This window comes from Lissotriton vulgaris, chromosome 12, assembly GCF_964263255.1.
Source record: "Lissotriton vulgaris chromosome 12, aLisVul1.2, whole genome shotgun sequence".
NCBI classification, from domain to species: Eukaryota; Metazoa; Chordata; class Amphibia; order Caudata; family Salamandridae; genus Lissotriton; species Lissotriton vulgaris.
The window spans coordinates 761,590,803-761,616,446 of NC_141700.1; the positions used below are offsets into that span (position 1 = coordinate 761,590,803).

At 54.0% G+C, this 25,644-nt stretch overlaps 2 protein-coding genes across 2 annotated transcripts in view; both read left to right on the forward strand.

Annotated features, from left to right (window-relative positions):
* The first annotated feature begins 11,985 nt into the window (after window positions 1-11,985).
* LOC147678611 (male-enhanced antigen 1-like) lies at window positions 11,986-13,281 on the forward strand. Its single transcript, XM_086946069.1, has one exon. It carries the CDS (start codon window positions 12,103-12,105, stop codon window positions 12,733-12,735), a length of 633 nt encoding a protein of 210 aa, XP_086802195.1. The 5' UTR covers window positions 11,986-12,102; the 3' UTR covers window positions 12,736-13,281.
* Window positions 13,282-15,265: 1,984 nt separating this feature from the next.
* Window positions 15,266-25,644, forward strand: part of TMEM88 (transmembrane protein 88) — a 119,989-nt gene continuing 109,610 nt past the window's right edge. Inside the window, exon 1 of the mRNA XM_086946611.1 lies at window positions 15,266-15,894. Within this exon, the coding sequence (XP_086802737.1) occupies window positions 15,601-15,894 (294 nt within the window). The 5' untranslated portion in view covers window positions 15,266-15,600. The remainder of the gene's footprint in view (window positions 15,895-25,644) is intronic.

Here is a 25,644-nt window from a genome sequence, read left to right on the forward strand (position 1 = left end):
CCAGAGGTCTCTGGGTGACTGGCTCTGGGGGCCCGAGGTTGCTGAGTATCGGCTCTGGTTGCCAGAGGTCTCGGTCCAGTCCCTAGAGCCCAAGGTCTCTGGGGGCCCAAGATCTCTGGGGGCCTGTCTCTTGGGACGTGAGGTCTCTGGGGGTCTGATATCTATAGGGGCCCAGCCAGCGGTCTGGGACATGGCTCTGGAGGCCTGAGGTCTCTGGGGTCCCAGCACTGGGGGCCCAAGGTCTTGGGGTGCCTGAGGTCATTGGGGACCTGTCCCTAGGGGTACAAGGTATTTGGGTGCCTGAGGTCTCTGGGGACCCGAGGTCTCTGGGTGTCCAAGGTATGATTCCAGACACTGGGTGCCAGAGGTCTTGGTCTAGGCTCTGAGGGCCCGAGGCCTCTTGGGTCCAGGCACTGGGGGCCCAAGGTCTCTAGGGTCCTGGATCTGGGGGCCGAGGTCTCTGGGGGGGCATGGCTCAGGGTGCCAGAATGCTCTGAGGTCTGGGTCCAGTCTCTAGGGCCCAAGGTCTCTGGGGGCCTAAAGTCTCTTGGGGCCCTAGGTCTCTGGGGGCCTGTCTCCTGGGGCCTGAGGTCTCTGGGGACCTGCCATCTATAGGGGCCCAAGGTATCTAGGTGCTATCGGTCTGGGACACGGTTCTGGGGGCCTGAGGTCCCTAGGGTCCCAGCACTGGGGACCGAAGGTCTTGGGATGCCTGAGGTCTCTGGGGGTCTGATATCTATAGGGGCCCAGCCAGCGGTCTGGGACATGGCTCTGGAGGCCTGAGGTCTCTGGGGTCCCAGCACTGGGGGCCCATGGTCTTGGGGTGCCTGAGGTCATTGGGGACCTGTCTCTAGGGGTACAAGGTATTTGGGTGCCTGAGGTCTCTGGGTGTCCAAGGTATGATTCCAGACACTGGGTGCCAGAGGTCTTGGTCTAGGCTCTGAGGGCCCGAGGCCTCTTGGGTCCAGGCACTGGGGGCCCAAGGTCTCTAGGGTCCTGGATCTGGGGGCCGATGTCTCTGGGGGGGCATGGCTCAGGGTGCCAGAATGCTCTGAGGTCTGGGTCCAGTCTCTAGGGCCCAAGGTCTCTGTGGGCCTAAAGTCTCTTGGGGCCCTAGGTCTCTGGGGGCCTGTCTCCTGGGGCCTGAGGTCTCTGGGGACCTGCCATCTATAGGGGCCCAAGGTATCTAGGTGCTATCGGTCTGGGACACGGTTCTGGGGGCCTGAGGTCCCTAGGGTCCCAGCACTGGGGACCGAAGGTCTTGGGATGCCTGAGGTCTCTGGGGTTCCAGCTCTAGGGGCCCATGGTCTTGAGGGACTCAGGGTCTCTGGGGGCCAAAGGTTTCTGGGTGCCAGACGTCAGAGTCCCGGCTCTGGGTGCCAGAGGTCTGGGTCCTGGCTCTGGGAGTCTGAGGTCTCTGTGGTCCTGGCTTTGGGGTCTGAGGTCTCTGAGGGGCACAGAGCTGTGACTCCAGAGACCTCAGACCCCCAGAGACCTCGGGCACCAGAGACCTTGGTCTCTTGTATCCAGAGACCTTTGGCACAGATAGACCTCAGGCCCCCAGAGACCTCAGGCCCCCAGAGATAGGTCCCCAGAGACCTTTATCCCCAAGAGACATTGGGCCCCCCAGAGACCTCGGGCCCCCAGAGACCTTGTGCCCTGGAGTCTGGACCCAGACCTCTGGCACCAAGAGCTGGGACTCAGAGACCTCGGACCCCCAGATACCTCAGGCCTCAGAGACCTCTGCCCCCAGAGACCTCAGGCCCCCAAAGACCGTTGGCCCCAGAGCTCTCGGACCCCCAGGGACCTCTGGCACCCAGAGCCAGGACTCAGAGACCTCTGGTACCCTGAGGTCTCTGGGGGCCTGGCACTGCAGACCCCAAGTCTCTGGGGGCCTGGCTCTGGGGACCCAGGGTCTCTGAGTCCCGAATCTGAGTGCCAGAGGTTTGGGTCCCGTCTCTAGGCCCCAATGTCTCTGGGGGTCTGTCTCTGGGGGCCTGAGGTCTATGGGGGCCCAAGACCTCTGGGTGCCAGAGGTCTGGGTCAGGGCACTGGGGTCTTGAGGTCTCTGGGGTCCCAGCTCTAGGGGGGCCACGGTCTTGGGGGCCTGAGGTCTCTGTGCACCAGCTCTAGGGGTCCAAGGTCTTTGGGGCCCAAGGTCTGTGGGGACTCAAGGTCTCTGGGTGTCAGAGGTCTGAGTCTCAGCTCTGGGTTCCAGAGGTCTGGGGCCTGGTTCGGGGGCCTGAGGTCTCTGGGTCCTGGCTCTGTGGGCCCATGGTCTCTGGGTCCCAAGGTCTTAGGGGCCCAGAAGTCTCTGGGGGCCCAAGGTCTCTGGATGCCAGAGGTCTGCGCCTTGGCTCTGGGTCTTGGCTCTGGGTCTTGGCTCTGGGGGCCTGAGATATCTGGTGTCCTGGCTTTGGGGGCCAGAGGTCTCAGGGGGCCCGGCTCTGGGTGCCGCAGGTCTCTGAGACCTGGCTCTGGGTGCCAGAGAGCTCCAAGTCCTGGCCCTGGGTATGAGAGATCTCTGGGGGCCCAAGGACTCTGGGGGCATGAGGTCTTCAGGGGCCCGAGGTCACCGGGACCCCAAGATCTCTGGGGGCCTGAGGTGTCTGGGTGCCAGAGGTCTCTGGGGGCCCAGCACTAGGACCCAAGGGTCTGGGGGCCTGAGGTCTCTGGGGCGTGAGGTCTCTAGGGGCCTGGCTCTTGGGGTCCAAAGTCTCTAGGAGTCAGAGGTCTCTGGGGGCCCAAGGTCTCTGGGGGCCTGTGGTCTCTGGTTGCCAGAGGTCTGGGTGCTAGAGGTCTGGGTCCCAGGTCTCTGGCCCAGCTCGGAAGGCCTGAGGTCTCTGGGTGCCAGAGGTCTCAGAGGGCCCACCTCTGAGGCCCGAGGCCCTGAGGTCTCTAGGGGCCTGACTCTGGGGGCCCAAAGTCTCTAGGGGTACAAGTTCTCTGGGCGCCTGAGGACTCTGGGGACCCGAGTTCTCTGAGTCCCAGGTCTGGGTGTCAGAGGTCTGGGTCTCATCCATAGGGCCCAAGGTATCTGGGCCCTGAGGTTTCTGGGGGCCCAAAGTCTCCTGGGGCCCTAGGTCTCTGGGAGCTTGATATCTATGGGGGGCCAAGGTCTCTGGGTGCCAAAGGTCTGGGTCCCAGCTCTGGGGGCCTTAGGTCTCTGGGGCACGAGGTCTCAGGGGGCCGAGGTCTCTGGGGTCCCAAGTTCCCTAGGGTCCTGAGCTCTCTGGGAGCCAGAGCTCTGAATGCCAGAGGGCTACAAGTCCTGGCTCTGGGTACAAGAGATCTCTGGGTGCCCCAAAGTCTCTGGGGCCTGAGGTATCTGAAGCCTGAGGTCTCTGGGGGCCTGGCGATGGGTGCCTGAGGTCTCTGGGGGCCTGGCTCTGGGGACCCGGGGTCTCAGAGTCCCGGCTCTGGGTGCCAGAGGTTTGGGTCCCATCTCTAGGGCCCAAGGTATCTGGGGGCCTGAGGTCTCTGGGGGTTCAAAGCCTCCTGTGGCCCTGGGTCTCTGGGGTCTGATATTTATGGGGGCCCAAGTTTCTCTGGTGGCCCGGCTTTGGGTCCCATAGGTCTGACTCCCAGATCTGAGTGCCAGAGGGCTCTGAGGCCTGGCTCTGGGTGCCAGAGGTCGATGGGGGCCCAAGGTCTCTGTGTCCAAACTCTGGGTGCCAAAGGTCTGAGTCCTGGCTCTGATTGCCAGAGGTCTGGGCCCTGGCTCTGGGGGCCTGAGGTCTCTTGGGTCATAGCGGTCTCTGGGGGGCCATCTCTGCGGCCTGACTCTAGGGGTTTAAGGTCTCTGGGGGCCTGAGATCTCTTGGGGCCCAAGGTCTCCGTGTCCAAACTCTGGGTGCCAGAGGTCTGAGTCCTGGCTCTGATTGCCAGAGGTCTGGGCCCTGGCTCTTGGGACCTGAGGTCTCTGGGGTCCCAGCTCTGGGGGCCCAAGCTCTTGGGGTGCCTGAGGTCATTGGGGACCTGGCTCTATGGGTCCAAGTTATTTGGGGACCCGAGGTCTCTGGGGGCCTGAGGTCTCTGGGTGCCAGAGGTCTGGCTCCCGGCTCTGGGTGCCCGAGGTCTGGGTCCAGGCTCTGGGTGCCAAAGGTCTCTGGGGCCTGGCTCTTGGGGCCTGAGGTCTCTGGGGCCCAAGGTCTCTGGGTACCAGAAGTCTCTGGGGCCTGGCTCTGGGTCCTGGCTCTGGGTCCCGGCTCTGAGTGCCAGAAGTCTCTGGGTTCCGGGTCTAGGGGTCCTACGACTCTGGGGCCCTGAGGTTTCTGGGCCTGGGTCTGGGGGCCCGAGGTCTCTAAGGTCCCAAGGTCTCTGGGGGCCTGACTTACAGGACTCGAGGCCTCTGTCCAGGCGCATCCTAATGCCCACATCGGGACCCCCGCCCTTTAGGCGGGCGGTCCCGTTTAACGCAAGGGTGGCAGGCGGCAAAGCCCGCCCGCCATCCTAATAGGCCCCTATGCGTCTACTCTCCCCACCCTGGCAACTCCCCACCTTAACTACCTCATAACCTTACGTCCACACATCCTACTGTGTATTGGATTCTTCTGTTTTATAAAGTTACGATGTATTTTTATTTACGCTTCATGTAACTCGTGTACTTGCTGCTTTTTTGCATAAATATCCCACTGTCTTCCGATTACTGTTTCTATTGTTACCATATATTTTATCTATTCTCTACGTACCTCATGTTACTGCTGTTGTGTTTACTCTCTTAAGTGCTTTGATACCTTTGGGTCAACTTTGCGCTATATAAAACTCATAAATAAATAAATAAATGCCAGGAGCTTACATGAGGCTGGTACTGTTAAGAAGAAGATGGTGCACTCATTGCCCTATGAGGCACTGCGTCTGTGGACTCTCGGCTTAGAATGTGGCTGGGCATCCTTGCATCCTAGACCGTGCTGGGATTTCTGTGGGTGCAAGCGCCCAGAGGAGTGCTCAGTACTTTTGTAGAGCTTAATTGAGGAAATTTGAAAAGAGTGAGATTAGCTTCAAAGGGTAGGGTACAATGCAAAAGTGACTGGACCTATGGGGAAGTGTACAGCAGCAGTAGAGGAGGCATAATGGGCAAGTGGGCCTATAGGTGTATAATGTGAATTTAGGAAGCTTGACTCTAAATACGAAGCAATAGAGAACTGTACAATGGGGGGCACTGTCATTGAGTCAAATGCTCCAATGTGGTATGGCTGCTGATGAATCCCTAGTTAGCGTGGGCCTTATTTATGAGACCGTGCGCCACTTTTATGCCGCCGGTGCGTCACTTTTTGTGACGCACCAGTGGCGTAAAAAATGCGCCTTGTTGCGCCATATTTGCAAAGTGACGCATCTACATAGATGCGTCACTTTGTAAACCCCTGCGCCACATTATACCTGCGCCAGGTATAATGTATGCAAGGGGGGCATATTGACGCAAGGAAGGGTCGTAGAAGTGACGCAGTGAAATCTATGAGATTTCACTGCGTCACTTTTAGGACGCCGTTGCGTCAAAATCTTGCGCCTGCCTCACAGCAGGAGTAAGACTGACGCAGGCCCCATGTGAGAGGACGCATTGCTGGAGTTGCGTCACTTTTGTGACACACTCCAGCAATGCGTCACTTTTGCGCTTACAGATACGTCAGAAATACTGACGTATCTGTAACTCCTTGCGACATGAGGCGTCATACATTAAATATGACGCATCAGGAATGTCGCAAGGAGTGCGCACTGAGAAGTGGCGCATTGCTGCTTTCACGCAGCGATGCGTCATTTCTCATAAATGAAGCCCCAGATATCTATGTAGATCAAGCTATGCATTTTTAGGAATTGATTTGTTGAGCAAATTCCAATTTGTAATCATTTTAAGGTCAAAGCCTACTAGAGAGAGCAGCTGTCTGGTTTGCTTAAGACTTCTTGGAGACATCCTGAAAGCTGACCTAATAATTGCTTACCATTGTCTTTGTGGTTTGTAACTCACATCTGCTTGCTTTCTATTTGCAGGCGTTATTTGTTTTAGGCTGCCCAGCTTGAGTTAGTCCCTCCCATGGAACATTTCCTATTTACAGTATTCTTCCCTGAGTGCTTGCTTTCTGTGAACAGGCCTATACATTTTGTTCTCATCTTGTCAGGTTTGCTGTGCAATCAAAGACAGAGGTCAAATGGCATGCTCTGTTTCGAGGGAGCTTGGTGTTTACATTTATTTCTCTGACTTCTGAGTGAGAGGATTCATTTGACAAGCTGGGGATGTGAAAGGAAAGGCTTTTTTTCTAGTGAACAACTACATTTAAATGTCTGTAAATGAACAGTGCAAATGTTTCAGAATATATCAGAATTAGGAAAGCACAAATGAAGCCCATTTTTTGAAATTCTAAAGTATGTTGGAAACAAGTATTTGAATACAATCAAAAAAATCAATAAGTTAGTTAATACCATTGCCACACATTATCGTTTGTGAGCTGTATAGTTTTATCAGTAAAACTGTACATCTGTGCAAATGTAATTGCCATTTCAGTTGAAAATGTGTTGTCTGTAATGGCAGCGCGCTACCACACAATGCATACTCCCCTATACTCCACTATACTCACTCAACACCACTCTATTCCCCCACACTCTACGCCACCCCACTCTACGTCTCTCTACTCTTCGCCACTCTACTCCAATCTGTGCTACTACGCTCTATGCCACTCCACTCTATGCCACTCCACTCTATGCCACTCCACTCTATGCCACTCCACTCTATGACTCACTACTCCACTCTAAGCCTCTTCACTCTACGACACTTTACTCCATTCGATGCCACACCACTCTACACCAATATAGGCCTCTCTTGGCACTCCACTCTAGAGCATGCTACGTCACTCCACGCCACCTTACTATACTCTAAAAATCTCTACTCCAATCTATGGCACTCTAATCCACTCTACATAACCCCTCTATGCAATTCCATACCTCTTTACTCCACTCTATTCCACTCCACTCTACTCCATTCTACTTTATGGCACACTGCTCCACCCTATTACACTCTACACCACTCCACTCTATGCCACTCTGTGCCACCCCATTCTAAGACACTCTATGCCACTCTACTCTACTCCACTGTAAACGCCTTCCCCCTAGGCCACTCTCCATCACTCCACTCTACATTTCTCCACTCTACTTCACTCTACACCTCTCCACTCTAATCCACTCTACACCACTCTACTCTGCCCTACTTCACGACACTCAACTCCACTCTACCCCATGATACTACCCTCTACTCTATGCCACTCCACTCCATGCCGCCCCATTCTATCCCACTCCACACTATGCCCCTCCATGTCACTCCACTCTACAGCACACTACTATACTCCTGTTGCTAGAACGTGAAATACCTTGAAAAATCAAAATACAAGAGGCATTTGGCAAAACAGGAACAGTTTGTGTAATGAAAAAAGGCGGCCGAGAGAACAGTTACAGGCATAGAGTCTGAAGACTGCCTCAACTTAAAATCGATCAGATTTGGATTTTAGACAATTCATTGAATGCCATAAAATTGATCCTTTTTTGGTAAGTAACATGAAGCGCTGTCTTTGGGGCCATAAATGAATGTATTCAATAAGGATCCAGATGGGCTTTCGACCTTATGTGAACAGAATGCGACCAGTGGGTAACATGCCCAGATGTCTGGCATGGGGAGCACGTGATTACTGTTTATACTGTGTATGCTGTATCCTGATTGGCTACCTGTTCCTAACTTTATGTAGCATTTGGCTTTATGGTGTTTTGAGAACTCACACACCTCTCCGGTCATGTGTGCTTTATTGTGGCCAATCTCCCTGAACCATTGTGGTTTTGCAGCGCCTTTCTGTGGGATTGGTCTAGGATTTCCTGTTCACGCATTGGTCTGCAGGCTGCGAGCCACTCCACCTGTGACCTGTCAGTCAGTGACCTCTGGCCTGGGTCTCAGAGCCTGTCGGACTGTGCATTTCTGAGTCGGGGTTGACATGGAGTTCAGACCGGGCAAATGTGTTCATATAGATGCAATTTCGTTTTTATACATAAATGTATTGATATTCATATTGACAATGAATTTATCAGTATTAACACTCCACTCTACGTCACTTCACTCTATGACACTCTACTCCACTCTATGCCACTCCACCCTAGGCCACACTACAGCACTCCCCTCAAAGATACCCCACGCCACTCCACGCCACTCCACGCCACTCTACACCACTCCAAAACACTCTTCTCCAGTCTATGCCACTGCACTCTACAACACTCCATGCTGTGACACTCTACTCTGCGACACTCCACTTCAACGTCAAAGTCCAAAAAATCGAACTATCTCTAGACATCAACAACCCACACCTCCAGAAGAGCTACTCGACCTCCCCAGTGGCACTCCCATCCGACTCCTTTCCCTCCCCCTGGCTAAGCTTTCGCCCCGTCCAGGAAACTGAGATAATCGCGCTGATCTCGACCTCCAAACCTTCAGCACACATCGCAGACCCCATCCCCCCATCTTTAATCAAACAAATGAAGCTTACCTTAGCACCTATCTGGGGAAGAATCATAAACAGCTCCTTACAAAGCGGTGTGGTCCCCGATTGTCTAAAAATGGGACAAGTCACTCCCCTCCTGAAAAAACCCGGTCTCGACTCAACTGACCTGAACAATTTCAGACCAATATCTAACCTCCCTTTACTCTCGAAAACACTTGAACGCTGTGTACTCCTGCAACTGACGCAACACCTGGACAACATCAATCTCCTGGACCCCCTCCAATCTGGCTTCAGACAAGGCCGCAGCACTGAAACCGCGATGTTGAACATCATAGATGACATCCATGGATCTCTTGACGCTGACAAGTGCTGCCTCCTCATACTCCTTGATCTCTCAGCAGCGTTCGACACGGTGGACCACAAGCTCCTCATCACGACTCTCCAAGAAAGAGCCGGCCTTGGCGAGGTAGTTCTCAAGTGGTTTTCCTCCTTTTTACACAACCGTTCGCAACTAATAAAAATCAAGAACTTCACCTCCGATACCCAGCAAGTCAACAAGGGTGTCCCTCAAGGATCGGTGCTCTCCCCCCAGCTCTTTAACATCTACATGGAGCCACTCGCTAAGTTACTCAGGAACGCCAACATCAACTTCCACCTCTACGCGGACGACACGCAGATTTACCTGGAAATCTCCTCTCTTAAAGACATCCAGAGACTCAACGATATCCTAAATGAAGTTCAAGACGGGCTGACAAAGAATCACCTGAAACTCAACCCCGATAAGACAGAAACACTCCTCATCTCAAACAAAGAAGATAACCCTCAAATCACCGAGTGGCTAAAGTCGATCGATGCTCTCAAGGGTAACCTCACGCTAGCAGACTCCGTTAAATCCCTGGGCTTCACCTTAGACCCTAAACTAACCCTGACAAATCACATTAAGAACTCGGCGAAAAGCGCATTCTTCAACCTCAGACTTTTGAACAAAATTAAACCTTACATTCCCAACAAGGACCTCAAACTAGCCACGCAATCTCTAGTTCTATCAAGACTGGACTATGGGAACTCAATCCTAACAGGCATCCCCAAATCCCACCTGGCTCCACTAAAAACAACACTTCACGCGGCAGCAAGAATGATCACAGGCTGCAAAAAATATGATCGCATCTCCCCGGCTCTTAAAGAACTCGAATGGCTCCCTGTGGAAATGCGAAGTACCTTCAGAACGGCCTGCCTAACCCACAAGGCCCTCCACACCGGCAAACCGGAATACCTGGCTAACAAGCTCAAAAAAGCAGGCCAAGCCAGAAATTTGAGAAGCTCTAATTCCCTACTGCTCATCCTACCAAAAACCAGAAGGAAGAGAACTGCGGACTGCTCTTTCTCAGGAAATGCCCCCAAAATATGGAACGCCATCCCCCCCGCACATCAGAACTCTACCGTCCTATGCAGAATTCAAGAGCCAACTTAAATCCTTGTGCCTGATCCGCTCCCTTGGTTATGGATAACTTGGAGCTGCAAACGTCTCAGAATCCATGCGGTATTGTTGAATCCAGTACTGAGAAGCCCTGCTGTCCGAACTTTTCTTCTTTCCAAATTGTCTATCGCCGATTGCTTTTATTGGGTTTGTTTCATGTTGTTCTCTTTTTCATGCCCACTACTGTGAAGCGCTCTGATACCTTCGGGTCTTGTTAGCGCTATAGAAAACTTCTAAATAAATAAATAAAATAATATGCACTTTATGCATCTGTTCATATTACTTTTTCTAACCAGTCGAAGACCCCATAAGAAGGCACCATGGCCCTTATTTATGAGGCCTTGCGTCAGTTTTGTGCCGCCGGTGCGTCACTTTTTGTGACGCACCAGCGGCGTAAAATATGCGCCTTGTTGCGCCATATTTAAAAGTGACGCATCTAGGTAGATGCGTCACTTTTTAAACCCCTGCGCCACATTATACCTGCGTCAGGTATAATGTATGCAGAGGGGGCGTTCCCCCGCAAAAAGCCTCGTAATAGTGACGCAGTGAAATCTATGAGATTTCACTGCGTCACTTTTAGGACGCCGTTGCGTCAAAATCTTGCGCCTGCCTCACAGCAGGTGTAAGACTGACGCAAGCCCTTTCACATGGGGCTCTCCCCATGTGAAAGGACGCATTGCTGGAGTTGTATCACTTTTGTGACACACTCCAGCAATGCGTCACTTTTGCGCTTACAGATACGTCAGAAATACTGACATATCTGTAAGTCCTTGCGACACGATGCATCATACATTAAATATGACGCATCATTGGTGTCGCAAGGAGTGCGCACTGAGAAGAGACGCATCGCTGAATTCACGCAGCAATGCGTCACTTTTCATAAATGAGGCCCCATGGACGGGGGTCCATGGACCACAAGTGAAGAACCGCTGGCATAAGTTACAGCTGTTGTTTGTTATTCGAAGGAGGCATGTGGTGAACCCAGACCCTCCTCCACCCAGCATCCCCGCCCCTTCGCCCAGAGGAAAATTACAAATCTTTATGTTTAAAACTGAGCTACAGCAATTGTAAAGCCCTCAGCTTTCGTGCTGCAGGGGGCCCGCTCGACTAGAGTATACGTAAACCAAACCCCTATCCCTGTTGCATGTGCTATAACCCTGACCGTCTGCCTCGTGCACAAGGGGGTCAAGTCTCCATGGTGCAGCAGGTGCAGTGGCACCGGGGCCTTGGGGTGTGATAGGCCCACAGCACCCAAATAATAGCTATTGTTTACTACTGAACCAAGGGACAAAGAGCCCAATTTATTTGCTTGTCTCAAGCCGATGGCACCTTTGCTACACCTCTGCCTTTCACCCGGATCTCACATTCCAGCGTGCACTTTAGATCTCACATTCCAGCGTGCACTTTAGGGGGTCCGAATATCATTCTCCTGCCTCGTGCTCGAGTTCCCACCCTTCTGGCCCTCTATAAAAGCGTAACTAGGGGTCCCACAAAATTACGCAAAAAAGAGTTTGCCCAAGATTACAAACTACGCCACAGGCAGTGAGTGAAGGAATTGGGCTCAAGTTCGGGCCAGCCCGTCCTAAATACTGCAGTCTCCTCTCCCTTGATTTTAAGATGCCCCCTCTTTGTTTTATGGAGGAGAAATAGCATCCAGGGGACGGGGCTAGCGGCCCCATCTTTAACTCATATTTAATCATCTTAACTGGGATTCTTCTGCGACCCCCTCCCGCCCATAAATCCTGCTTTATTAGAATGCTTGCAGTTGCAGCGTTCTCTCTGGTTACTGCCTGCATTGTACATATTTATATTTCTGTGCTCTTATAGTGCCTCGAAGTGAACGAAATGTGTCCTCTTGGCGCTTAATATTATACCCCAAAAAGCGATACGTCTGTTTGTTGAAAATGACTATTTTCTGAATGCCACCAATGCGTTTGGCATTCTGCTCTTTACGGGACCTTAAAGCACCATGAAGCAGCCAGGCGGGGCAGGTAGGGGCAGCGGCCGGTGGCGGGGCCGCGGCGGGCAGCGAGGGGTCCGGCTGAGGGTGGTATCGGGCCGGGGGTGGAGGTGACGCCTCGCGAGCTGCTCCCGGCCTCCGCTTTGCATTCTGGGACTCGTAGTCCTGCCTTATAATGAGCCTGCTGCATCCTGTGCATGGAAGTTGTGGTTCCGAGCGGGGAGAACATGGGCCCTGAACGCATCTTCCCAAACTCAAACGAGGACCTAGGGGAGCAGCGTCCACCCGAGGGTCTCCAGGACAACATGGGTGACTGGAGCGGAGACGACCCCGAGGAGGAGGAAGAGGAGCAGCAGAACGAGGAAGAGGAGGATAATGTGCATGAAGGTGGTTACTTCTACCAGCCTTTGAATCAGGACCCTGAGTCTGGTGCGTTTGGGCATCACAGCCATCCGGGCCAGGAAGGAGAGGGGGATTACAGCCACCTGGAGCAGACGGACGAGGGACTGGGACCTCAGGAGGAGGCGGCGAGCAACATTCACGAGCGACTACAGGAGATGAGGCTGCACCTCCCGGACCCTCCTGTGGACAGTGATGACGAGGACACAGTGGAAGCCTCTGCCACCGATAGTCCGACCTCCATTCCCATGGATGCAGCGCACGTGGAGCTGGTTAAGAAGACCATGGCAGGAATTCAGCTGCCATCTCTGGGGGTCCCACCGTGGGCCATGCAGATCTCGGACGAGCAGTGGAAGGACATGGTGCAGCTAACGCTGCAGTCCCGAGAGAATGCTGCTACCCCTGGTGCAGGGTGGAAAGGAACAGCCTGACGGCCATGAACTCCTTGTGGCACCAGTGGTGGGAGTAGCACCTCTGGTGTAAACTGTTCATTCTTGTGAACTTCTTGCTTTGCTGTCTTGAAATCCACATTCCCAACACAACTAGTAAAAGTGGCCCAGCTGCCAGGGCAGGCACTGCTGCCCCTTGGAAAGGGAAGTGGGTGTCTTGTCCATTTGCCTGAGTTCATGGTACTATTTGGCCAGATGATGTACGCAGACCCCTTCCAATGATGCCCCAGGGTTGTCCGATGGATGCAGGTGTGGATGGATTTGGGACATTAGATTGACAGTGCCATTTGTGTGTAGTCATGTTTGGGCAAAGCGTTAAAACCTCTCTTGAGGCTGCTGGTAGTGTTTATCAACCTCCAGAAGGAGCTCCGTAAAACAGGCATTGGACCAAAGGGGATCAGAGTGTGATTGTGGCACAGCTGATTCCCAACCATAAATGTTATCAGGACTCCTTGTATTTAGTTCTGTACATATGTGAACCTCCTACCTGACATACTATATAATAAAACATACACATAAAGTAAAAAAGTGTGTGCAGATAACACTTGGAGCTACAAAGTGTTCAGGTGAGAAATCTATTTAGTTAGTTTTTTAAAACAATGTTAGAAAAATGAGTTCATCTTCAACAATTGTTTTTCAATATTAATAGGTGACACCGTACTTAGTTGTATCAGTGCTCTTTCAGTGTATTTGATCAGTTCACAACTCTTTCCCTCTGTTATGATGTGACTTTTTCGACCAAATGTACTTATCCACACAACTACAACAATAGTAAACTGGATCCCTGCCTCGAAGTGAACGAAATGTGTCCTCTTGGCGCTTAATATTATACCCCAAAAAGCGATACGTCTGTTTGTTGAAAATGACTATTTTCTGAATGCCACCAATGCGTTTGGCATTCTGCTCTTTACGGGACCTTAAAGCACCATGAAGCAGCCAGGCGCTATGTAAACACTTCAATAAGTAATTGGCCGCCACTTGGTGCTCCCGGGGGAACCTCTCAGATTCCCCAGGGAGAGGAGAGTGCAGGCATGCCTGGGCGGAGGGGCAGAGGGGGTGGAGGGGGCAGGGCAGGGGGGAGAGAGGTGGACCGAGGAGGGTAGGGGGGTGGGCACAAAAACACCAGCCGGCCTGAAACCCTCGCAGAGCTGTCCCTGGTTCTAGGGAAGAGAGGAGCTTTATTTGGGAAAGAAAACATCTGCCATTTGGAGGAAAACCAGAGAGCTTGCTTGCTGATAGTTCGCGGGAAGGCGGAGCGGACGGCGGCTGCAGAGGGACAGAAAGCTCCCCGTGGCTCGGAGCCTCCGGTCCAGCGGGTCCGCGCGCCCAGGGGTGCACGAGGGGTGACAGCTGCAGGTCCCCATCGCACTAGGAGAGACCTCAACGCGACCGCGAGAGACAAGTGCCCAAGGAGGCCCCCCAAAGACATCAAAAGCGACACTTCTAACCCCCTGCACACCAGGAAGGAAGCAACCAGGATCAGCAGGTCCAAGCGACAAGGTCCATCTTTACCTCTGGACATCTCAGGCCTTGGAGCCCCAGACGCCAAGGCATCATTGAAACGAGAGCAACATCTCCAGAACTAGCAGACCTCAGCAGGCAAGAGCTCCTACCTGCAGCAGACCTACTAGCAGATCCTAGAAGGCAAGACGCCCTGTTGCAGCAGGAGAGACATCTCCAGGACTAGAAGACGTGACGAGCCAAGGCCCCCTTGAAACAAGGGGCCAGATCTTCAGAACTAGCAGATCCTAGCAGGCAAAACGCCCGCTGCAGCAGGAGAGACATATTCAGAACTAGCAGATCCAGGCAAGCAGGACGCCCGCTGCAGCAGGAGAGACATCTCCAGGACTAGCAGGTCCTAGCAAGCAAGACGCCCTGTTGCAGCAGGAGAGACATCTCCAGGGCTAGAAGACGTGACGAGCCAAGGCCCCCTTGAAACAAGGGGCGAGATCTTCAGAACTAGCAGACTGTAGCAGGCAAGAACTCCCTTCCCTACAGCTGAAACGACATCTCCAGGAGCAGGCGACCGAAGGAGCTAAGCCCCCTTTAAAACGAGAGGTGAGTTCAGCAGCACTAAGAGATCCAAACAAGCAAGGCTCCTCTCACACAGGTGTGACATCTCCAAGCCCCTTCACACCAGGAGTGATATCGCTAGGACTAGCAGATCAAAGTGCCAAGACCGCCTTTACAGCAGGAGCGACATCTTCAGGGCTACCAGATCCAAGCGTTCTGGGCTGCTTTGCTTCGGGAGGGGGAACACCTTCCAAAATTGATATCCAAGCACCCAAGGCTCTCTCCACCCAGGGAACAACGTCTTCTGTACTTTGGACACAAGCATCCGACATCTTTGCGACGTCCCCCACACAAGGACTATCCAATCACACATGGTCTTCTTGACTCAAGAAGCAACATCTGGAGTTCGTGGGAGATCTGGTCACCTCAAGAGTGACATCCACTAGACTTTAGATCCAAGCATCCAACAGCTTCTTGACAACAGGTGTGACATCCTCCAGACAGGGGAGAACCATCCACCCAGCATCTTCTGGACTCCAAGATCACCATCCCCTGGACCTTATAGATCTGACCGACCAACACGCACGTCACATCAGGCGTGACGTCTTCCAGACCTAGGAGATCTAACCAACCAACGCCATCCTAACATCTACTGAACCTGGAAGATCTGAGGGCACAACTTCCCATTTACCATCCAAACACCCAATACTCTCTTGCCATCAGAAGTGACAACCTGTGAGCTGGGCACGCAACGTGCCAGCTACGTCCCAACCACCTACAGCCACCACCCGGCCCAACACCAGGGTGTCTGACTTGAAACTGTTGTGGGTGGAAATGTCTAACACGATGGAGCACGAGAGCGGGACTGATGCCGGATCAGCACACCGTGAGTCGGTGCTCCTTGAGGACGCAGCCATGACCCTCTCTCCGGTGCCACCGCCGTACTGCGCCGAGCCCGTAGTGCTCGAGCTGCGGGAGTCTCTCGACTGCTGGGCCTGCGCGGTGCTCATCACGGCCCAGAACCTGCTCATTGGCGCCATCAACGTCGTCCTGGTGGGACTGGTCTTCGGGGTCATCCTGATGCCGGCGGCGGCCATGTTGTTCTTCGGCTTCCTGTGCCACAGCAAGGTATGTACTTCCGGTATTGCTGACCCCTCTCCCCTATACAGGCCAACAGACCTGATTCAGGGGGTAGACTCGTGAAAATGGCTTTATTTTAGCTGTCCCCCGCCTAAAATCACCTCTGCTACAATGTAAATCAATGGAAAAAATGCATTGCCTTGATTTTTTTTCAAAATCTCACACTTTCCTGTTGTAAAATGTTGGCATGCATGCTTCCCTCCCGCCAAAAGTGGGGTCAAACTAGGCCACCAGCACGTGGCAGGCGCACGAGGGCGCAGCCCAGCCATTCATGATCCTAGATTTGACTGGGTCAGACTGGTAATCAGGAGTACAGGTGCTGACTGTGTACACATCGATAGAAACACGCACACACAAAGCCTTGGCGTACCCAGAAGTACTACTGTGGTGTCCTGTGGTGCCAGTGGATTGCCTCGGGCTGCACCTTCACGGCTTCAGCATACAGTACCGCCCTAACAAGTAGAGATAACACACCACCACTCCACTACTGTAAATGCTTCATGTAGGGTACCCTTTCAATTTCACACACCGCTACAATCATTGGCAGGCGTACCAGTACTTCCAAGTTCATGCCAACATCACCAGAACATGTGACATGCCCTCATGCTGTTAGTTCCCTCAGTTCTTCACCTACAATTCATGCTACAACTACACACAGGTCTACAAAAACACACAGGTCTAGAACCACATTCAGGTCTGCTACAACCACACCCAGGTGTGTTACAACCACACACGGGTCTGCAACCACATATAGGTCTACAACCACACACAGGTCTGCAACAAACGCATACAGGTCTAAAACCACATACTTGTCTACAACACACAGGTCAACAACCACACACAGGTCAACAACCACACACAGGTCTGCAACAACCGCATACTGGTCTAAAACCACATACTGGTATACAACCCACAGGTCAACAACCACACACAGGTCTACAACAACACACAGGTCTATAACCACAGACAGGTCTACTACAACCACGCACAGGTCTGCTACAAACACAGACAGGTCTACAGCCACACACAGGTCTACTACAACAACACACCGGTCTACAACCACACACTGGTCTACAACAACCGCATGCAGGTCTAAAACCACATACTTGTCTACAACACACAGGTCAACAACCACACACAGGTCAACAACCACACACAGGTCAACAACCACACACAGGTCAACAACCACACACAGGTCTCCAACAACCGCATACTGGTCTAAAACCACATACTGGTATACAACCCACAGGTCAACAACCACACACAGGTCTATAACCACAGGCAGGTCTACTACAACCACGCACAGGTCTGCTATAAACACAGACAGGTCTACAGCCACACACAGGTCTACTACAACAACACACCGGTCTACAACCACACACTGGTCTGCAACAACCGCATACAGGTCTAAAACCACATACAGGTCTACAACACACAGGTCAACAACCACACACAGGTCTACAACTACACACAGGTCTGGCACAAACAGACACAGGTCTACAACCACACACAGGTCTGGTACAACCACACACCTCGGATACTTGTGGTAGTTTCTTGTCAACGAATCAATCCTTACCTAGGCATTCATTCTTGTGATGAAAGGAACACTTTCCATGCACAATATTGAATTGTATTGAATGTATTAACTGTTCGATTAATTAAAATCATGACAGTAAAAAAATAAAAAAGTAAAAAAGAAAGAAAGTCATAAATAAATCCAATACTTGTGCGCTCACAGATTCTTTTGTATGACTCGGTACTTGCGCAGACAGGCGCCAATGAATGAATGATGCTGAAGGCGTGTCTGCAGAGCACCTCATCATTTCTGTATGCACCGTTCCGGTACTCGTGCACAAATACTCTGCATAGACACAACTTGTGCTTGCATAGATACTTCTGTGCAGATCGATACATGTGAGTGAGTCGATAACTGTGCAGTGCAGACCAGTACTGGAGTAAGCACTGACATCCGGGTATGCATTCGAACTCAGGAATACTCACGTGTGTACGACCTGAGCCAAAATCAATACATTTAACGAATCCGTTCTGGTGCAACGTTCAATGCTTGTCCACAGATCAATGTTTGCTTCAAGGACTGAGCAGCGCCTGCCATGCGGCGCGTGAAGTGGAAATATGGAAGGGCGGCTTGGTAGTGAGAAGTGCCGGTACTCTCCCGTTCAAAGTATTACACCCCAGCTGAGAAGTGCCACTACTCTCCCGTTCAAAGTATTACACCCCAGCTGAGAAGTGCCACTACTCTCCCGTTCAAAGTATTACACCCCAGCTGAGAAGTGCCACTACTCTCCCGTTCAAAGTATTACACCCTAGCTGAAAAGTGTCACTACTCTCCCATTAAAAGTATTACACCCTAGCTGAGAAGTGCCACTACTCTCCCGTTCAAAGTATTACACTTCAGCTGAAAGTGTCATTAATCTCCCATTAAAAGTATTACACCCCAGCTGAGAAGTGTCACTACTCTCCCATTAAAAGTATTACACCCCAGCTGAAAAGTGTCACTACTCTCCTATTAAAAGTATTACACCCTAGCTGAGAAGTGCCACTACTCTCCCGTTCAAAGTATTACACTTCAGCTGAAAGTGTCATTAATCTCCCATTAAAAGTATTACACCCCAGCTGAGAAGTGTCACTACTCTCCCATTAAAAGTATTACACCCCAGCTGAAAAGTGTCACTACTCTCCCATTAAAAGTATTACACCCTAGCTGAGAAGTGCCACTACTCTCCTGTTCAAAGTATTACACTTCAGCTGAAAGTGTCATTAATCTCCCATTAAAAGTATTATACCCCAGCTGAGAAGTGTCACTAATCTCCCATTAAATTTATATTACACCCCAGCTGAGAAGTGTCACTACTCTCCCATTAAAAGTATTACACCCCTGCTGAGAAGTGTCACTAATCTCCCATTAAAAGTATTACACCCCAGCTGAGAAGTGTCACTACTCTCCCATTAAAAGTATTACACACCAGCTGAAAAGTGTCACTACTCTCCCATTAAAAGTATTACACCCCAGCTGAGAAGTGCCACTACTCTCCCGTTCAAAGTATTACACCCCTGCTGAGAAGTGCCGCTACTCTCCCGTTCAAAGTATTACACCCCCGCTGAGAAGTGCCACTACTTTCCCATTCAAAGTATTACAGTCTTACTGAGAATTGCTGTACTCTCCCATTTAAAGTATTACACACCCGCTGAGAAGTGCTGGCACTCCCCCTTTAAAAATATTACAGCCTTACTGAGAAGTGCTGGTACTCTCCCATTTAACATATTACACCCCTGATGAAAAGTGCTGGTACTCTCCCTTTCAATGAAAGCATGCCGGTACTCAGTACCGGACAGCCCCAGCCCATTTAAAGCGCCGCTGCTGTGAATGTTTTGGCAAGAGCGAAGGGGACTTTACGTAGCTTAAATTAATCGCGAATGTGTTTACAACCTGCATTCCTTGTCTGTAAACGTTCAAAAGAGAGGTAAAGTTAGCGCTCACTTTCATTACACTCACTTGGCTGCCTTGATGGTGGGTGGCCCTGTTCCCTGGGACTAGTGAACGGTCTGCGCGAGCTCTGTGGGCGGGGCCAGGGCCACCAGTAGAAGCAGCAGTGTGTGCCTATCTCTACTGACTCCTAAGGGGTATCTCAGCTGGGGCATCGTGGTCTCCATAGGTACCTCTGGGTGTAGTATTATGTTATCACTTATCATACGCTGCTATTTTGGCAAAAGATGGCACGGGCTCTGTGTCCAAGATCACACAATTTCTTCAAAAAGGGTGACCAAGAAAAACAAACAAGGCTTCTTGTTTTCACAGCTGCCAATTAAGCTATAATCCCAGAAGGACACACCATTGCACTGCCCACTCCTCGAGCCTTTTTACCGTACGGATGAGATGCAGTACCCAGATTTTTAATTTCATAATATTTTCTCGGAGCTCGGAGAAGGCATAGGGTGGACGAGGCGCTGTAGAAGAAGACACGCTTGTAGTAAGGTTGGCATCGAATCCCACCTCTGCCAGGCTGTGGTGTAGTCAGGGTGGCATGGGCCACTGTGCAAGGAAGGAAGTGCCCCCCTGGCTGCTGTCTGAACTGTGAAATACAGTGACAATCAGGGTTCAGAGGTGCTCTCAGGCCTCTGGGCCCCGGTGCCACTGCACCTGCTGCACCATTGGAAGCCACGCCCCTGCTTCCAGGCTGCCCCTGCCCCCCTGACAAGGCCCCCACTCTGTCTGTCCGCAGCAGAGGGCCAGGGAAGGGCCGTCTTCACCCACCTTCCCCCCCATCTCACCATTATCACCTCTAAGCCGACTGCAGTGAGTATCTCGGCTTCTCCGATAGCACTGAAGAGATGTCTCCACCAGACACTTGCAACAAATGTGTCTGATGGGGCCGCACATTCCTGCGCAGGGGGAGGGCGCTGATCCATGTTATATGTTCCTGCTGTTTGCTCGAGTGTCATTTATCTTAGCTTCCCCGGGGCACGCTGTGAGGAGAGCAGCCTGGGCACCATATGGCTGGGGGTGGAGGGCAGTGACATGCGCCCTTCCTGGGCAGCCGTCACCTTCATTGTGAGAGTGGGAGCCCAGGAAACCTGTCATCACTCCGTACTGGGGTCTCAGGGTGCCTTTGCTGGGGCGAGCGCAAAAACAACAAATGATGGACTGAATGTGGATCAATGTCACACACTCCCCCAGTCAAAAGATCTGGGCCCAATTCCATCGTTTTTTTGCACTCCACACCACCCTGGGTTAGACAATGGCGATATGCAAATCAGCTCTGACCCTGTTGCCCCATGGGAACAGTCCAGTCCGAACTACAAAAGCCATGTCCTTCCCAGACCGGAATCAAGCATCCGAGGACCGGACCGGTTTCGAGGTAACACCTCTCATCAGCCCGGCTAGCTTGACTCCAAGTGGTGTGGAGTGCCTGGGACCCACGTCTGAGCATCCCCAGCGCACGTAGTGGTGTCGTCAATGTGTCATGGGCCACTGTGCAAGGAAGGGTCTGAGGGCGCCTATGCTGGGGTGAGCTAGAGACTAAGCCTGGGGTCTGAGGGCGCCTCTGCTGGAGTGAGCTAGAGTCTCAGTCTGGGGTCTGAGGGCGCCTCTGCTCCGGCGAGCTAGAGACTAAGCCTGGTGTCTGAGGGTGCCTCCACTGGGGCGAGCTAGAGACTAAGCCTGGGGTCTGTGGGCGCCTCCGCTGGGACGATTTAGAGACTAACCCTGGGGTCTAAGCGCGCCTCTGCTGGGGTGAGCTAGAGACTAACCTGGGGTCTGAGGGCGCCTCTGCTGGGGTGAGCTAGAGCCTAAGCCTGGGGTCTGAGGGCGCCTCTGCTGAGGCGAGCTAGAGACTAACCCTGGGGTCTAAGCGCGCCTCTGCTGGGGCGAGCGACACCTCTAGCAGGTAGTGGTGTCGTCAATGTGTCATGGGCCACTGTGCAAGGAAGGGTCTGAGGGCGCCTATGCTGGGGTGAGCTAGAGACTAAGCTTGGGGTCTGAGGGCGCCTCTGCTGGGGTGAGCTAGAGTCTCAGTCTGGGGTCTGAGGGCGCCTCTGCTCCGGCGAGCTAGAGACTAAGCCTGGTGTCTGAGGGCGCCTCTGCTAGGGGGAGCTAGAGACTCAGTCTGGGGTCTAAGCACGCCTCCACTGGGGCGAGCTAGAGACTAAGCCTGGGGTCTGAGGGCACCTCCGCTGGGGCGATTTAGAGACTAACCCTGGGGTCTAAGCGCGCCTCTGCTGGGGTGAGCTAGAGACTAACCTGGGGTCTGAGGGCGCCTCTGCTGGGGCGAGCGACACCTCTAGCAGGCAGTGGTGTCGTCAATGTGTCATGGGCCACTGTGCAAGGAAGGGTCTGAGGGCACCTCTGCTGGGGTGAGCTAGAGTCTCGGTCTGGGGTCTGAGGGTGCCTCTGCTCCGGTGAGCTAGAGACTAAGCCTGGAGTCTAAGTGCGTCTCTGCTGGGGTGAGCGAGAGACTAAGCCTGGGGTCTGAGGGCGCCTCTGCTGAGGCGAGTTAGAGACTAACCCTGGGGTCTGAGGGCGCCTCTGCTGGGGCGAGCGACACCTCTAGCAGGCAGTGGTGTCGTCAATGTGTCATGGGCCACTGTGCAAGGAAGGGTCTGAGGGCACCTCTGCTGGGGTGAGCTAGAGTCTCAGTCTGGGGTCTGAGGGTGCCTCTGCTCCGGTGAGCTAGAGACTAAGCCTGGAGTCTAAGTGCGTCTCTGCTGGGGTGAGCGAGAGACTAAGCCTGGGGTCTGAGGGCGCCTCTGCTGAGGCGAGCTAGAGACTAACCCTGGGGTCTGACGGCGCCTCTGCTGAGGCAAGCTAGAGACTAACCCTGGGGTCTAAGCGCGTCTCTGCTGGGGTGAGCTAGAGCCTAAGCCTGGGGTCTGAGGGCGCCTCTGCTGAGGCGAGTTAGAGACTAACCCTGGGGTCTGAGGGCGCCTCTGCTGAGGAGAGCTAGAGACTAACCCTGGGGTCTAAGCGCGCCTCTGCTGGGGTGAGCTAGAGACTAACCTGGGGTCTGAGGGCGCCTCTGCTGGGGCGAGCGACACCTCTAGCAGGCAGTGGTGTCGTCAATGTGTCATGGGCCACTGTGCAAGGAAGGGTCTGAGGGCACCTCTGCTGGGGTGAGCTAGAGTCTCAGTCTGAGGGTGCCTCTGCTCCGGTGAGCTAGAGACTAAGCCTGGAGTCTAAGCGCGCCTCTGCTGGGGTGAGCTAGAGCCTAAGCCTGGGGTCTGAGGGCGCCTCTGCTGAGGCGAGTTAGAGACTAACCCTGGGTCTGAGGGCGCCTCTGCTGAGGCAAGCTAGAGACTAACCCTGGGGTCTAAGCGCGTCTCTGCTGGGGTGAGCTAGAGCCTAAGCCTGGGGTCTGAGGGCGCCTCTGCTGAGGCGAGTTAGAGACTAACCCTGGGGTCTGAGGGCGCCTCTGCTGAGGAGAGCTAGAGACTAACCCTGGGGTCTAAGCGCGCCTCTGCTGGGGTGAGCTAGAGCCTAAGCCTGGGGTCTGAGGGCGCCTCTGCTGAGGCGAGTTAGAGACTAACCCTGGGGTCTGAGGGCGCCTCTGCTGAGGCAAGCTAGAGACTAACCCCGGGGTCTAAGCGCGCCTCTGCTGAAACGAGCTAGAGACTAACCCTGGAGTCTAAGTGCGCCTCTGCTGGGGTGAGCTAGAGACTGAGTCTGGGGTCTGACGGCGCCTCCGCTGAGGCGAGCTGGAGACTAAGCCTGGGGTCTGAGGGCGCCTCTGCTGGGGTGAGCTAGAGCCTAAGCCTGGGGTCTGAGGGCGCCTCTGCTAAGGCGAGTTAGAGGCTAACCCTGGGGTCTGAGGGCGCCTCTGCTGAGGCGAGCTAGAGACTAACCCTGGGGTCTAAGCGCGCCTCTGCTGGGGCGAGCGACACCTCTAGCAGGCAGTGGTGCCGTCAATGTGTCATGGGCCACTGTGCAAGGAAGGGTCTGAGGGCGCCTCTGCTGAAGCGAGCTAGAGACTAACCCTGGAGTCTAAGTGCGCCTCTGCTGGGGTGAGCTAGAGACTAACCCTGGGGTCTAAGCGCGCCTCTGCTGGGGTGAGCTAGAGCCTAAGCTTGGGGTCTGAGGGCGCCTCTGCTGAGGCGAGTTAGAGACTAACCCTGGGGTCTGAGGGCGCCTCTGCTGAGGCGAGCTAGAGACTAACCCTGGGGTCTAAGCGCGCCTCTGCTGGGGCGAGCGACACCTCTAGCAGGCAGTGGTGTTGTCAATGTGTCATGGGCCACTGTGCAAGGAAAGGGTCTGAGGGTGCCTCTGCTTAAGCGAGCTAGAGACTAACCCTGGAGTCTAAGTGCGCCTCTGCTGAGGTGAGCTAGAGACTAACCCTGGGGTCTAAGCGCGCCTCTGCTGGGGTGAGCTAGAGCCTAAGCCTGGGGTCTGAGGGCGCCTCTGCTGAGGCAAATTAGAGACTAACCCTGGGGTCTGAGGGCGCCTCTGCTGAGGCGAGCTAGAGACTAACCCTGGGGTCTAAGCACGCCTCTGCTGGGGCGAGCGACACCTCTAGCAGGCAGTGGTGTTGTCAATGTGTCATGGGCCACTGTGCAAGGAAAGGGTCTGAGGGTGCCTCTGCTGAATCGAGCTAGAGACTAACCCTGGAGTCTAAGTGCGCCTCTGCTGAGGTGAGCTAGAGACTAACCCTGGGGTCTAAGCGCGCCTCTGCTGGGGTGAGCTAGAGCCTAAGCCTGGGGTCTGAGGGCGCCCCTGCTGAGGCGAGTTAGAGACTAACCCTGGGGTCTGAGGGCGCCTCTGCTGAGGCGAGCTAGAGACTAACCCTGGGGTCTAAGCGCGCCTCTGCTGGGGCGAGCGACACCTCTAGCAGGCAGTGGTGTCGTCAATGTGTCATGGGCCACTGTGCAAGGAAAGGGTCTGAGGGCGCCTCTGCTGAAGCGAGCTAGAGACTAACCCTGGAGTCTAAGTGCGCCTCTGCTGGGGTGAGCTAGAGACTAACCCTGGGGACTAAGCGCGCCTCTGCTGGGGTGAGCTAGAGCTTAAGCCTGGGGTCTGAGGGCGCCTCTGCTGAGGCGAGTTAGAGACTAACCCTGGGGTCTGAGGGCGCCACTGCTGAGGCAAGCTAGAGACTAACCCTGGGGTCTAAGCGCGTCTCTGCTGGGGCGAGCGACACCTCTAGCAGGCAGTGGTGTCGTCAATGTGTCATGGGCCACTGTGCAAGGAAGGGTCTGAGGGCGCCTCTGCTGGGGCGAGCTAGAGATTAAGCCTGTGGTCTGAGGGTGCCTCTGCTGAGGCGAGCTAGAGACTAACCCTGGAGTCTAAGCGCACCTCTGCTGGGGTGAGCTAGAGACTATGCCTGGGGCCTGAGGGTGCCTCTGCTGGGGTGAGCTAGAGACTAAGCCTGGGGTCTGAGGGCGCCTCTGCTGGGGCGAGCTAGAGACTAAGCCTGGGGTCTGAGGGCGCCTCCACTGGGGCGAGCTAGGGACTAAGCCTGGGGCCTGAGGGCGCCTCCGCTTGGGCGAGGTAGAGACTTAGCCTGGAGTCTGAGAGTGCCTCTGCTGGGGCGAGCTAGGGAATAAGCCTGGGGCCTGAGGGCACCTCCGCTGGGGCGAGCTAGAGACTAAGCCTGGGGTGTGAGGGCGCCTCTGCTGGGGTGAGCTAGAGACTAAGCCTGGGGTCTGAGGGCGCCTCTGCTGGGGCGAGCTAGAGACTAAGCCTGGGGTCTGAGGGCGCCTCTGCTAGGGGGAGCTAGAGACTCAGTCTGGGGTCTTAGGGCGCCTCTGCTCCGGCGAGCTAGAGACTAAGCCTAGGGGCTGAGGGCGCCTCTGCAAGGGGGAGCTAGAGACTCAGTCTGGGGTCTGAGGCGCCTCTGCTGGGGCGAGCTAGAAACTAAGCCTGGGGTCTGAGGGCACCTCTGCTTGGACGAGCTGGAGACTAAGCCTGGGGTCTGAGGGCACCTCCGCTGGGGCGAGCTAGAGACTAAGCCTGGGGTCTGAGGTTGCCTCCGCTGGGGCGAGCTAGAGACTAAGCCTGGGGTCTGAGGGTGCCTCTGCTGAGGCGAGCCAGAGACTAACCTTGGGGTCTAAGCGCGCCTCTGCTGGGGTGAGCTAGAGACTAACCCTGGGGTCTAAGCGCGCCTCTACTGAGGTGAGCTAGAGCCTAAGCCTGGGGTCTGAGGGCGCCTCTGCTGAGGCGAGTTAGAGACTAACCCGGGGGTCTAAGCGCGCCTCTGCTGGGGTGAGCTAGAGACTAACCTGGGGTCTGAGGGC

Coding starts and splice junctions, on each gene's coding strand:
- LOC147678611 (XM_086946069.1), top strand. CDS start 12,103: ATGGAAGTTGTGGTTCCGAGCGGGGAGAACATGGGCCCTGAACGCATC.